Genomic DNA, 15,896 nt, shown 5'->3' with positions numbered 1-15,896 from the left:
CATATATGCTTAGTCGCTCATGGGCTTTGACTTAATGTGCATAGATGTTCCAAGTCATAAATAGTATCCAAGACTCTCTTGTGTAGCATAATCTCTGTGAAAAGACATTTTTCAAAAGGTATTGCTCAATTAATACATTTGAGAATTTTATAAATTAATTCCAGTAACCTATGTTACTGGGATTTATTTTATTATTTTATTTATTAAATTTATATGCTACTGAAAATTTCAGTTTCTAATAAAATGAACTAATTGAAAAAATTCAAAATAATTTTCAAATTTGGCATGCTGAGGCATCCTTCATGTTTATGTTGTATAGTTTGTCTGATTAGAGATTTTTTATAATTACAGAGAAGTGAAGAAAAAATGTTATTAAGAATAAAAAACTTCAGCTGATATAAATTGGTTGTAAGCCATTTTATGTACTATTTATTACATATTATGTTAAGCGATACTGAATAAAAAATGGCAAAATGTTTTCATTCAGTGTTATGGCACTGTTTAGTCCAATTTCTAGCTTACAAAGTATACATATATCTTATATGTATATTTTTTAGTTCCTTAATAGCTGTCATATCATCTCAAATGTTTATTACAAAGACCAGCACAATTAAAAATATTCAAGGAGTATCTAGTTAAAAATTGTAAAATAAAATAATAACAAATACAATCTATGTTAAAACCCTAATTTAGCATCCTGTCTGTCAGTTGCACATAAAGAACACAGCCTAAGTTATAATATAATATTAGTCCTTAAATTGTGAAGGCCTGTAGTCATTATCATTAGATACTAAAATGCAACAAGATGATAATACCAAAAGACTTGGTACATTAATTGTGTAAAATAGTTATAATGGATTATTCATCAGGTTCCAACGAATCTTTAGTGCTGCTGTGCAGAATCTAGCTACCTGTGCTGTGACTACAATCCATCCGTCTTTAAACAGCCACTGAAGATAAATGGTATCTGAACGGACAGGATACCTATTAATCGGGAAGATAAATTTTGTTTGAATGTCTCTATAAGAAGAACAGCAAAGAAGGATATGCCCAGAGTTTTCCACCTCTCCAGAATCACAGGACCAGACCATTTCAACCAGGATGGCCAATGGAAGTGCAGGACATTGTGCAAATGAGAAGGCTTTCCAACTGGCTCTAACTGGCTAAGATAATGGGCAGGGGTGACAGTATATCTGACAGAATCTGGAAGCAGAACTCAAAGTCTGCTCCTCTACCTTTGAGTTTGTTTTGCCTGAAGATTTCTGGTACTGAAGATGGAGAAAAGCCTGATTACACAAAGTTGGACTGAACAGCCCTGATCCACAAAGATAATTTTTTTTAAGACAGCATATTTTGAAATAAATATACTGATATCATCATCATCATCATTTTAGCCATTGTCTATTTACTGCAGGATGAAGGCCTCTTCCGCATATTTAATCCAAAATATGCTGGTTCACAAAAAAAAACTCCTTATCAATACTAGTACAATATTTTCGACTAGTTAGACATTTCAGAAAAGAAAAAAGGAAGATAAGGTCTTCATTTGCTTCAAGTACATGGAATTTTATTGCTTATAGGTAAGAAATTCTATAGCTATAGAAAACTGTCCCTCATTCTTTGATGATATTCTACTCTCTCCCTTTCTCTATGTAAGTGTTTTGTACTGATAAAAAGGAACATGTTTACTTGAAAATTAGCCTCAATATGTGTCAAGTATTTCACTCCAAGTAAAAAATTTAATTAAAAATTGCCAGCAGAGGTTAATAGGAAAGCTGTCAAGATATTTCATAGAATTAAAATACATTGTTAAAAAACAATGTTTATTTCATTGAACCTTGAATTGTAAAAATCTTATTTCCCCTCCCAACACGTGTATTTTGTATTATTCAAGCTTATCAGCTTAACTACCATAAGCAGGAATTGTATTTCAAGCATAAAAGGAATAGTTGACTTCAGAGTTCTTAACCTGATAAAAAAAGCAAAAGATTATAAAACTATTTCTTAAATTGATAATTCACTTTGTATAAATGGGAAACTGGATCTCACATGCTCAAAACTGAATGCAAGTACAGTATGGCTTCTCATATTCCTTTATTCCTATGGTTAATGGAAGAATTAAATGGAATCACACTAAACACTCGCTAGACATAAAAGGCTGTATTATTTGGAAATTTAATGATGCAAATTTTATTTTTCAGAATCAATTTTTTTTAACTCATAGAACATAGCATGAATCCATTTCAAGCAGTAATATGCCATGTTAGTTAAAATGAGTAAAATAAAGTAAGAATTTTCTTCCTGCCTCTTGATACTTCCTTAGTGACTAAACAAACATCCAGACTTTGTTAGCAAAAATCAGGCCTTTCCCAAATGTGTTTTATTTTATGAAATTGTCAAATAATTAGACCCTTAATATATATTTGAATCTCTTTGAATGCTAACAAAACTTTAATTTAACCAGATTAAAATTCAAAAATTAGAATTTAGGAAAGAAGAATTTCTAAAATTAGAAACTCTTTTCAGTTAAAAAAGAAAAGAAAGGGTAACTATTTCACACATTTATTTCTAAGATAGTGTTTTACTTCACCTTTGAAGCCTTCTGTATACACCTCAGGAAGAAACTTCGTGCTGATGTCTCCCTGGATAAAGCGTGGATGCTTTATTACCTCACGTAGTAATGCTATATTATGAGTAACACCTGAAAATAAAACATTTATTCCCATTAGATCAGCAGCCAGAGAGCATATGCTTAATGATATCTGAATTAACAAGTCAAAGCATCCACACAAACACAAAAAGCTATAGATGAGAAATCCCTGAATAAATGAGTTTTAATGTTAATAGTGCTTACTATTTAACAGAACAAATTTGGTGTAGTGGGTAAGACATCAGGCTAGAAACCAGGAAACTGTGAGCTTTACTCGCACCTTAGGTACACCCAAATTGGGTGATCTTGGGCCAGTCACTCTCACTCCTAAGTAGGAGACACTGGCAAACCGCTTCTAAAAAATCTTGACAAGAAAACTTCATGAACCTCTTGAGGAAATTGCCAAGAGTCAAAAAATAACTTGAAAGCAACCCCCGCCCCCAAAATTGTGAAACACAGCAGTCAATCAGCTTCACATTTTTTCAACAGAAATATTATTATAAAACATTAAAACTGATATTTCATATATATTTTTAAAAAGCAGTCCTGTACATGGATTTACTTCTTGCACTAATAATCTTTATCATCCTTTGTTTGACCGAACAGAAGATCTACATTTAAAAAAAAAAAATCCAGGTGTCAAGATTTGGATGGAAATACAAGTTCCATGGAGCAAACAGGAAACAGAGTTTCAAATAATGAAAATTCAAAACTGAAAAGGAGGCAGGCAAGATGGAGAAGAAACTGTTACTACTTCACTTTTTTTTTAAAAAAAGGGGATTCAATATGAAAAATGTGAATGCCTGCAATGGATACCTTCTCTATTCATGAAGGATTATCATCTAATTGAGGACTCTGGAGAATCAGAAGTGGACAGTCAGTCTCCATAGATATAAGTTTATTGAAAGGATAATTCACACGTGAAGAGAAATAAGAAGATGGTGGGGCTGGGAAACTAGCTTCTTATTCCCAAGTAATTATATTTACCACTTATAATCCTGTTTGAAGTCCTAAATATGCTTACCTGGGAATAAGAGTTAATTTACCTAATCAAAATTACTACAGATAATTCCAATAAAGTAAATTAGTGTTCCTTATTCTTAAAGCCTATAATAAAGTGTATTATTAGCTCAGTTTCTTCTTGCACAAAAGAAGAAAAACCAAGCTTGGCACTTCAGGTTTCCATTTCAAAATTCCCACTTCAATTTATTTGGAATAAACTAGGCTAAATGATTCCATCCTCAACATAGTAGGATGTATCGGTACCATAGAAGACTGTTAGGAGATATGGGTGAGGAAAAATAGTCCCTGGTGAGGAAAAGCTTGGGACCGCTGAACTATGGATTCAAGGGATCCTTCTCCACAAAAGCACAAAGTGTTCTTAAGTTTGTGAGGAAATATTTTATATTTGTCCTTAAGAACTTCTGTTGAGAGGACACTGAAATATGCTAATGTTAGTCCTTTTGGGAATTTAGAGCAATTACTGGTATACTTAATGGTCACTCGTTCAATGAATGGAATTTACAATAGCAATACAGGTAGTCCTTGACTTACGATCACAAATGAGCCCAAAATTTCTGTTGTTGTTAACTGAGATACATGTTTTGCCCCATTTTACGACCTTTCTTGCAACAGTTGTTAAGTGAGTCACTGCAGTTGATAAGTTAGTAACCCATTTATTAAAGTGAATCTGGCTTCCCCCCTGACTTTGTCACAAGGTCACAAAAGGTGATCACATGACCTTGGGACACAGCAATGGTTATAAGCATGAACAAGTTGCCAAGCATCTGAAATTTGATCACATGAGTATGGAGAGGCTGCAAAGGTCATAACTGTAAAAAACGGTCATAAATCACTTTTTTCATTGCCCTTGTAACTTTGAACGGTCAATACCTGTATAATAAAAATGCTTCCATAATATAAATTAATTCTCTGAGTTTTTCTTTTGTTCAAATTTTGATGCTTAACCAACTAAGCAAAGTTAGAGCTTTAGTTCTCAAACAGAGAGTTTTCATATCCAAGACTTCAGAAATTTCAGCGCATGATTTGCAATTTAGCTTGACCCCAGTAAGAGTTCACAAGATGTCCCCCATCTGTGTGAATAACTATGAGGCTACAGAAACATGGACCCCTATTGGAGTTCATCCTTGGTTACCTGCTGTTTGAAAAACATCAGCCAGACATTATCCCTACATTCTCAAAGGATCAAGCAAAGGCCAACCTATATGCACATTGAACTATACATTCATCCTTCAGTGATATTTCCTCTGTACTTTTTTAAAAAAAATAATAAACTTAATAATCCAAGCAACTGAGACTAAAATCGCATAACTATACAGACAGACTCAAACACAGATAAACAGACAATGATGCAAAAAAAAAAAGTGTAACCAGTTTTGATTTTGTTCCAAAGTGAAAACATGCTTAGAATTAGCTTAACAAAGTACATCTTTTCATTGCATTTTTAGAATTAAATTTCTATCTCTTTTTAAATATATATTTATTAATTCTAAAAAAAATTAAAAAACGCACAGGACATTTTCATCCATTTTTAGATCAGGCAACATAGTGACCAAGGGTATTTTGGCACTAAACTTCGCTTTCTCTGTTCATATTCATTCCACAGCTAATATCAGGCACAATTCCAGCGACATATCAACTGCCTAACAATAGCAAACTCCAAAGTTCTGCATAATTTTCCTCCAGTTATTTCATATTAAACAGGAAAGCCAAGCAACCCTGTAGCACATTGTAAATTAAAGAAAGAAAGAAGTATCTCTAGCCATTCCTCCTTTTGCAGTTCTTTTGACAACCCCGCAGCTTAAATTGATAATTGCAGTTGTAAGCAACGTTTCTCCTGAAAAATGCCTCATCACTTTAGGCTTTGTGGCATACAGTACAACAAAAATGAAAATTAGAACAGTCAAAAGTATGTCTTAAGCTAAAGTTTGTCTTCAGCTAAAAAACTATTACATTTTACTCTTTAAGACAGAATTGGAACAGATCAATTGCAATTTTTAATAAATTAATTTTTAATAAATTAAAATTGCAATTTATTATCAGCTTTAAATATTGGAGTAAAAATAATTTGAATGGGCATCCCATATGCCATTTATCAACACAGTCTACATAATAGCTTATGTATATTGTACAAAAAGATACAAAATTGCAAGAACATGGTGATCCGAGTCATAGAATTTAATTAGTAAAATTAAGAATAAACTGCCTGTGGCACCTCATCATTCATGGGAAACATTCTTCAATATAAATATTTACTGACACTAAACATATTCTGCGTTGATTAGTCCTTTTTACATTACTAAGCTTCTGTCAACTTGACATTCGCAGAACACAAATTTGCATTTTTCCATGTAAACATAATTGGTGTCCTATGTTTTGCCGTAGATAAACAATTCAATATATTTAACTCGCTGAGAATTTTAATTGAGTTAAGTGAAATCGAAAGAACTTCATTCACATAGTTTTTCATTGTAAAAATATCCAGTTTTCAGACTGACTTAAACATTAGTGATAATTGACGACTGCTACTTTGCAAGACTATCTTAGAAATGCATGTTTAATAGGTATTTAATTTTATTTAAATAGCACTAAAGGGAAAAGGCAATTAAAATCTACATAACATTTCCTGAAAACTATTAAGGAAAATATTTATTCCAAATAATACTAAAATACAGTTCTTTCAAACACTGCATGTGTCAGCCATCCCAACTTGGTCAGTCAGAAAAGGAAGACTCTTGACTCCATTTCTAGCAAAAGAATACTTTATTAAAGCCAAGTGGTTACAGCGTAGCAAAGCTGAATCTGATTTTTCATGTACAAAGCATCTGATTAACTCTTCCCTTTTCCCCACCTTTTCCCATGGATGTCTTCCCTTGTCCAATTACATTCAAACAAATTGTTTTGGTAACAGTCCTTGGCTTGGCAAGCTGGAGGATGTTGCATTTCATGGTGTGACCTTGGACCAGCCAGCGGCCTACAGGCAATATTTACAGAGGGAACCTAATTGTCTTGTTGCGTGCTATGTTATGCCACCTTGTTATTATCTATCATTAAAACAATAAAACTTATTTATACTACTTTTTTTCAATTTCATAGTCCTATAGAGAAAAAAAAATAAAGATGCAAGAAACATGTACATTATCTTCAGCACCTTGTTGGAATAAATGTGTATTAAGTGCTATTGCTAACAATATAATAAAGTACATAAATATTGTAGCAAGCTTAATTCTTAAGTCAGGCTGTTATTGAATTGTATTTAGACGGGCATTTACCACTTCATTTCATTTTTTCCCCAATTTTTCACATAAATACACACTTTTCTATTCTAATTATCTATCTCAACTCCAATACAGTATTTGTAGAACAGCATGTTTGCCACTGAGCAGAAGATTTGACTTAATAACTTCAACGGCTTTTTAACTCTGTTCATCTTTGTAATCTGCTTGTAGATGCATATGGCATTAATAAGCCAGGTTGTGGTAGCATGGAACTGTGATCAATTACACCCCTAAATCACTTTAAGCAAATGTCACAAGCCAACTTTGGCCTAGCAGGAGATTCCCAACATATTTGGAGAATACAGGAAAGAAAAAGGCTGCAACGTTTTGAACCTCTTTCATAAAGTGCTTGAAAAAGGAATGCAAGAGTGACAAATTTCAAAGAAATAGCACTTTAGATGTACAAGTACTTCCCAATTAAAAGTTCTTTTATTTTCTTCCATAAAGTATGAATGCTGGAAAGAACATTTTGCTGGTACGAACAGGGAGGCAGGTGACATACAGGTAACTGCAGCTAAAATAATTAATCAAATATACTGATCCATTCAAATAATTTGTTATAGGGAAAACATGAATTATAAACCCAAACAAGCAAAAAGGTACATTTCTATGGAGATTCTCAGTCATCCAGATCATGGTTGTCCAAAGTTGCTTTTTCAAAAGGCAACTGGACTTTCTAGTTTTTCTTTGAAGACATTTCACTTCTCATCCAAGAAGCTGCTGCCCAACTCACTCTCAGTAAATCCAGACACCTTACAAATATAAAACTCCAGTACTAAAATTAAGAAGTCTTGAGGGACTTCTGAAATCGGATGGACTTAACCCACCATGGAGAATGTGCCATAAATCCAGCACCCTGCCTGAAAAGGCCCATCTCCTCATGCTCACCAAATTTAACTCCCTAACAGCAAATCATATGGAGAAAGCATGAGCAAAGAATAAATATGCTCTTTTAAAAGAGTTAGACTCATTTGCCTTTTTATTCATTTGCCTTTTTATTCCAGGAGAGTAAAAGTTCCTATCCTTCTCAACTTGAGCATTATGATAATACTCAAGATACTCAAAGTTCAGGTCTATTATTTCTAATAGGTTCTATGATGAAGAAATGATTTATTATTCATTTCTTTACATGGATTATATGCAAACCCCCTACAAATTAAGTTGTATCAGGTTTAGGATAAAGCAGGAAGACTGATACTACTGCTAATTGTGTATATTATATATGTATTATATATAATTATGTGTATATTATTTTATATATATATATTACACATACTTACATATGTGTAATAATTCCTGTGCCATTTATTCTGATTAAGGATTAAGGCTTTTCCCCAATTGGGGATTTTTCAGAATTAATGTTCAAGCTTGACTCCTGTGAAAAACAGTCCTAACTAAAATAAAATTATTATTCCTTGTTAGCAGAATCAGTAGTTAGTTTTCTAATAAGACTACAATTATATTAATTCATCTATGCCCAAAGCTGCAGCCTATACTTTTTTTTTCTGACTACTGACATAACGAGAAAAGGGGGGACGACAATTTTTTACAATAAGAGGCAGCAAGTGGTATTTGATGCTTATTAAATTTCTAGGCCACCAGGAGTTCTTCACATATTTATGGTGGAAATAGAAATTTTAAATAAACTTCTAGTCTGTCTTTTCTTTAAGGACTTAATGGCTAGTTTGCTTGTTGCTTTGGATTCAGGTTGCTTACCAGATACATCTGATATACAATCTCATCTATAAACAATATGGTGGTGGATAATAGGAAGATTGATAGGTATTACTGAGAATTGGTTGGATGAGAACAAGGATGTAGATCGTTGGAATTTTTCAGTTGGAATTTCAGATCCTCCAACAGATATGATCCAAGATCAGGAATGGAAGTAGCAAAATTGCTGCGGTGATCAGATCTATCAATTTAGGAATAGTAATAGTGTTCCAATGGTGTGACATCTGGCAATAGTTATCAAGGACTCTTGTGATTTTGTAAAAATCCAAGGAAACAGGTTGGCTTTTTCTGTAGGATGAACTCTGTAAAACCTTAGGAATGAACTCCAAATGGAATCTTCTCTGTCTGTGAAAATATGTAAGGAAGGAATGCTTGCAGTCCTGTCTCTGCAAATCGAGGGACCAGAGACACAACAGTAATCTGTCTCCATAACAACTTCTTATCCCTGAAAATTGTTAAATAGACATTTATGATTTTTCCTATTTATGTGAAACAATATGTGGTACGGGTATCATTTTTAATACGGATTGGTTATTGGTATTAAAGATATCTGCTCCCTGGGAAATATCTATTACTTAATCTCAGCTTTTCTCTTTTTTCTTTTTAAAATAGTTTTATTTTATTTTAAATATATAGTAAAATAAGAATAACCAAGAAGAAAGAGGAGGGAAAAGCTTCACATGCCATGTAGCTTCTAAAATTTTCAAAATAACATTATTATAATAATATATTTAATAATGTCGTCATTCATCATTTTAGCCATTGTCTATCCTAGGGGTCTGCAAACTTGGCTCTTTTAAGACTTGTGAACTGAGGAACTCTGGGAGTTGAAGTCCACAAGTCTTAAAAGAGCCAAGTTTGCAGACCCCTGGTCTATCCACTGCAGGATAGAGACCTCTTCCACATGTTTCCAACCATACAGTCCTGAGCTTTCTTTTGCCAATTGGGCCTGCAATACTTACTGATGTCATAGCTCCAACTTGTTTTAGATTTCTTTTGTGGATGCTTTTAATCAAGTGGAATCCATTCTATGATTGCCTTGGTTCACCTACCATCAGGTGGACCATCAATTGAACAGTGTGTTAAATGTGGTTGGCAGGCATTCGGCAAGCTAAGCATAATTTTAAAGAACAACCTCCCACTATGCCTGAAAAGTCAAAAGTTTGATCAGTCTGTGCTACCTGCTCTAACATATACCTGTGAACCATGGATACTAATGTCACAATCAATACAAAAGCTGTAAGTGGCACAAAGAGCATGGAAAGATTCGTATCACAAGACAAGACAGAAAGATCTGCACATCGATTAGAGGATGCCATCAAAAGAGTAAAATAATTGAAATGGAAATGGGCTGGTTACATAGCAAGAAGAACAGATGGCAGGTCAACCAAGGTAGTCATTTAATAATATATTTAATAATATTAATTGCTACAACTTATATAGTGATATTAACTGTTTTTGAAATTAAAAAAGATCAAAAATTAGCAGAAGTACAAAATATAAAAATAATAATAGAACCTATAAACGGCTCAGTCTTGGAAGCTAGTTAGCATGTAAACATATGTAAATAAGTATAGGTAGTCTTCGACTTATGGCAACTGAGCTGAAAATTTCTATTGCTAAGCAATGGATGCTACAATGACATTAAGTGTGAAAAATAGTCATAAGTCATTTTTCAGTGCCATTGTAACGTCGAACAATCACTAAACAAATATTTATAAGTTGAGGACTACCTGTATATACATTAAGATATTTCAATCATAACAAGAATTTATATTATACACAAGATAATTTTCAGGTTACAACTCTGAACCCAAATACTGAACATTTCCTAAAACAAGAATTCTGCAAGTAATAAACAGATAGAGATTTCCTCGTTCATATTAACATCAAGCAGTAATAGGTTAATTCAGTGGGTGGAGATATCAGAAAGTGATCTTTAAACATGTCAATACTCTATAAGTACTATCTAAATGTGTAAAGGTAGATGTATTTTATATTGTGTTCCATTATATTTCAGCTTTTGTAACCATTTGCCAATGCTACATCTTTTTCAGAGGTGGACCTGAACAGCTAGAAAGAAATGGCCAAATTAAAACTAGATTACTGATGATTCTGTTGAAAAATTAGCCATGTACAATTACCAAATAAGAACTACAAATAAAAGCACATAATTAAAAAAGCACAATTTCATATACTTTCAAGATTTGTCAGCAGCTGGATCTTTTTTTTTTTTAAAGAAGGAAACATGTGCTAAAGCTCTCAAGTTACTAGGCTTCTCTTTCTTGGAAGTAAAGGTCACAAAAGCAGGGGAAAAGTAGGAGGGAAAGCTTTTTACATTTTTTCCTTTTAATGCACTGATTTATTGGAGTTCAGCAATGGGGGTTAGGAAAAAAGATGTCAAAACCTTGAAATCCAGCAGTGTTGGAATTACACAGTTATCTCTAATGGGAAAAAAAAGTAAAGTTAAAAGCAGACAACTTATTTGGGGAGATGAAAAAAAATGAAACAGCTTCACTGGAATTCTGTTTCTAAATATCACATCAAATCTTTACCTACTGGTATTCAAATAATAATAACTGTCCATAAAAAGAATCAGGAGGAAGAAGAAAATGTGTCCTTTTATCATTCTTAATAACTATCATTATAGGCAAGAGTGAAATTATGTAGGCTTGATTAAGTTCTTGCAGATATTACTACTATTGTAGTTAGAGGCAGAAAGTAAGCCATGCAATTTCCTACCGCTGCATTCTGTAAACATTTTATTAAAAAGGACATCTCTCCAAACTTATAATTTTCATCCAAATCTTTTCCAAGAGTGACAAACTGAGGATTTCCTCACAGCAATCTGACAACTTCAATTTCAGAAAAGAATGATGTTTTACGAAAAAATGGCCCAATAAAAATAGCAATTGAAGGAAGACTTTATACAATGCTAACAAAATATAAAGACTCCATCCAGCTTAAACTAGATAATAAGGAATATCACCTTTAGGACTCCTAGCCAAAATTCGGAGATGCTAGCATGCAGTGTAATTTTTCCTCCCTGATTTGGACCTTTCTGTCAAATATCTAAGCTGTAATTCAATTACTATATAAAAACATAATAATATATTTCTTTAATAAGAAAATATTGCATTTCATTTCTTGTTTTGAGTTTATAATATTGAAATGGAAAATAGTAAATCTCATTAAATAAACTAAATTAGAAGGAGTGTAAACTGTTCTTCATCTTATACTTTAAAATATTGTTGTGAAATATTTGCAAAACTGACCTAACTGGACTTTCTTGACATCAAAATAGCATCTTATTCACCATTAGATCAATTCAAACATCATGGTACATTATCTCCGGAAAGTGATTATTTTAGTCATTTTTCTCATGCTTTTATACTATAAAGTAATTATATGAAAAATTTGGTTGGAAACTGGGATTTATACTTTAGAAGAAAACAACAATTTTTAAATCATTTTTCACTTCAATGCAAATGTTTGCCTCATATGGATCAACAGCAGTATTTACAGCACCTACTAACATCCCAGCCTGGCTTGCAACATTTTGAGTCTTAGAAATACCTAATCTACCACAGCCAATTAATAAATCCTATGGAAACTTCCTCTCCATTATGCTTGATAAAATATTGTTAGTGATGAAACAATTTGATACTCAGTGGAAACAATTTGATACTGAGTGAAAAAAGAATTAGATTTGAATTCTTGTAGACCGTGAGAAGATATGTTTATCAATAAAAAGTATATTTTAAATAATGCTTTATTTGACAAAAAATAATATTTCAAGCATACTAGACTCAATTGTCCTTATACAGAAAATATCTGAATAACTAATTGTGTTACTACAGATGCAATGAGATTAATGCTTCATTTAAACATGTTTGTATTCTGCTACCAAATTGTTCCATTTTGGAAGGAAGGAAGCCATTGACCAGAATGATAATAGATATCATATAATATTATAAAGTCTTAGAACCAATATAGGTAGCATATAACATAATTTTATAAAGTTAGCTTAAACTCTTTAAAATAGATCTAAACTAAAAGATTTAAGACACTTACATAAGCAATGATACCTAGAAAAATTGTATTTGTAATTTACCTCTTATAACATAATTATCCAAGGCTTCTTCCATTCTTTGCAAAGCTTCACTTCTGCTGGATCCATAGGTGATCAGCTAAAACACACATTAAAAAATGAACTCTATGACAACCAAAATATTTTTGTCTCAAACATTCTGCCTATTTCACAATTCCTTTTTAGTATTATTAAGTTTCAATACATACATTCACTCATCAATATTTATGATTTCTGTTAAGTCAGAACTTTGTTTAGTATCTTTGCCAAACAAAGGCATGACAACATACAACCCTCACTGCATACTGTGTCCATAAATCTTATTCTAAATTAGGAATCTGATATCCAAAACGTAGTTATATACATGTTTCTAGCTTTTTCTCTCAGCACTGGCAGGGTGCAATTCAAGCAGACTCCTATATCACACTACATCTGGTAATTTTATGAGACCATTTATTAACTTTTGACAAACTGGCATCTATAGAATCGATAGTTACTTGATTTCTGACCACTCATATGATAAAACGGTAAAAAAAACCAATCCCAACTTTTTTGAGGGGTGCAGTTTGTAGTTGGACAGCAAAAAACAAAATGGACTGGCAGTGATATTGATGCTGTTAGACTGAGACTGGAAAAGAAAGGGTTTTTTTTATTTGTGTGTATGCTTAAAATAAAATTAGGGTACAACCAATGATCCCATCCTACCAATAAACACTGGGAACATAATATGGAAAATTAAAACATATGGGTGAACCATATTTGAAAAGGGACACGACATACAGGTGCTTTCTGAGCTTGGTGGTTTTCTTGTAGACATTTTATTATCAAGCCAGGTAACATCATCAGTGCTAGAAGCGAGTGAGGTTTCCACTTATTTTTATATACTATGAAATATCTGCAAGAAAACCACCAAACTCAGAGACCACCAAGAACCCCAAAGTTCAACTCTGAGCTACAAATATTCTTTTCTATCAGTACTCATTTATCTGCTGCAGTGTCTAAAATATCAATCTTAGAATGGTTTCTTATTATCAGATGCCTGTCTATTTTTTTATAAATCCAAATCAAGATGCGGAATTATCAATGGTATTACTTTCTGTGGCTTCCTGGATAGTATTGCAATTAAACATCCACTGTGAGCCAAGATTCTAATCTGTAGCTTGCATACCCAGAAAGGTCTTCCCTATACTGTAATATAAGTCACGTAAAATGATAGGAGAAACAATATAGCTGTTAATATATCTATAAAATTTCAGTTCCATTCAACTGGAAATCTATCGGGATTTTCCCCACTTTCATATATTATACTGTCTCCACTAATTTCTTGTCAGGTCAAAAGTTTTGCTAGTTCCATTTTCTTCTCCTGAGAGATTGCTTCCTTTTCAATACTTCCAAAGAAATTGATAATTTGCTGCTCAATTGCAGATGTCTTCAATACATGTAACTTGTAGAAAAATAATAATATTAGCAAGTATCAAATTCTGTGCCTTAGGATAATTGATCTTGGAAATAGCCAAAGAAGATGCAATTCTAAATTAAATCTTAACTGGTGTTTGTGCACTATTGCAAGATATTGTAAAACCACAACTGAGTAGTACCATAAAATTATATATCAAAGGAAAGATAATTTAATCAATAATAACAACAGAGTTAGAAGGGACCTTGGAGGCCTTCTAGTCCAACCCCCTGCCCAGGCAGGAAACCATGTACCATCTCAGGCAGATGGTTATCCAAAATTTTCTTAAAAATTTCCAGTGTTGGAGCATTTACAACTTCTGCAGGCAAGTTGTTCCACTTACTAATTGTTCTAACTGTCAGGAAATTTCTCCTTAGTTCTAAGTTGCTTCTTTCCTTGATTAGTTTCCACCCATTGCTTCTTGTTCTACCCTCAGGTGCTTTGGAGAACAGCCCGACTCCCTCTTCTTTGTGGCAACCCCTGAGATATTGGAACGCTGCTATCATGTCTCCCCTAGTCCTTCTTTTCATTAAACTAGTCATACCCAGTTCCTGCAACTGTTCTTCATATGTTTTAGTCTCCAGTCCCCTAATCATCTTTTTTGCTCTTCTCTGCACTCTTTCTAGAGTCTCAGCATCTTTTTTACATCGTGGCGACCAAAACTGAATGCAGTATTCCAAGTGTGGCCTTACCAAGGCATTATAAAGTGGTATTAACACTTCATGTGATCTTGATTCTATCCCTCTGTTTATGCAGCCCACAAATGTGTTGGCTTTTTTAGCAGCTGCTGCACACTGCTGGTTCATATCTAAATGTTGAATTTCATTTTGTTAGATAGTGCCCAATGTTCAAGTCTGTCAAGATCCTTCTGTAACTTGAGCCTATCTTCTGGAGTGTTGGCTATTCCTGCCAGCTTGGTGTCATCTGCAAATTTGATGAGTTCCCCATCTATCCCCTTGTCCAAGTCATTGATGAAGATGTTGAAGAGTACTGGGCCTAAAACAGAGCCTTGGGGTACTCCACTGCATACTTCCCTCCATGTGGATGTAGTTCCGTTGAGGACTACACGTTGAGTGCGGTTGGTCAGCCAGTTACAAATCCATCTGGTGGTGGTGCTGTCTAACCCACATTTTTCTATTTTATCTAGTAGTAGGTTATAGTCTACTTTATCAAATGCTTTACTGAAGTCCAAGTAAATTATATCGACAGCATTCCTCTGGTCCACTAGTTTTGTCACTTTGTCAAAGAATGCAAAAAGATTAATCTGGCATGATCTGTTTTTGACAAACCCATGTTGGCTTTTGGTTATTACTTTGTTTGCTTCTAGGTGTTCAGTGATTCGTTGCTTGATTATCTTTTCCAGAATCTTCCCCAGTATTGAGGTCAGGCTGATAGGTCTATAGTTTCCTGGATCTGTTTTTTTTTTCCTTTTTTGAAGATGGGAACTACATCAGCTCTTTTCCAGTCTTCTGGCAGCTCCCCTGTGCTCGAGCATCTTTGAAAGATATAGTTCAGTGGTTCTGAGATTTCGTCTGCCAGTTCCTTCAGAACCTTGGGATGTAATCCATCTGGTCCTGGTGATTTGAACTCGTCTAGGATAGACAGGTGTTCACATACCATTTTCTTCCCTATTTTAACTTGTGTTCCTAATCTGTTTTTTATGGTGCT

The 15,896-nt window shown here is 33.5% G+C and overlaps 1 protein-coding gene across 4 annotated transcripts in view; it reads right to left on the bottom strand.

Moving 5' to 3' along the window:
* Positions 1–15,896, bottom strand: part of PCCA (propionyl-CoA carboxylase subunit alpha) — a 250,707-nt gene that overhangs the window by 102,465 nt on the left and 132,346 nt on the right. For all 4 annotated transcript variants that reach the window (XM_058184791.1, XM_058184793.1, XM_058184792.1 and 1 more), the window contains 2 exons: positions 12,797–12,872; positions 2,591–2,701 (listed from right to left, as the gene is read on the bottom strand). In XM_058184791.1, the coding sequence (XP_058040774.1) occupies positions 2,591–2,701; positions 12,797–12,872 (187 nt within the window). The remainder of the gene's footprint in view (positions 1–2,590; positions 2,702–12,796; positions 12,873–15,896) is intronic.

Source organism: Ahaetulla prasina, chromosome 5, assembly GCF_028640845.1.
Source record: "Ahaetulla prasina isolate Xishuangbanna chromosome 5, ASM2864084v1, whole genome shotgun sequence".
In the NCBI taxonomy this organism is placed as follows: domain Eukaryota; kingdom Metazoa; phylum Chordata; class Lepidosauria; order Squamata; family Colubridae; genus Ahaetulla; species Ahaetulla prasina.
The sequence above is the reverse complement of the archived record's forward strand: the minus strand, read 5'-3'. Positions and strand labels throughout refer to the sequence as shown.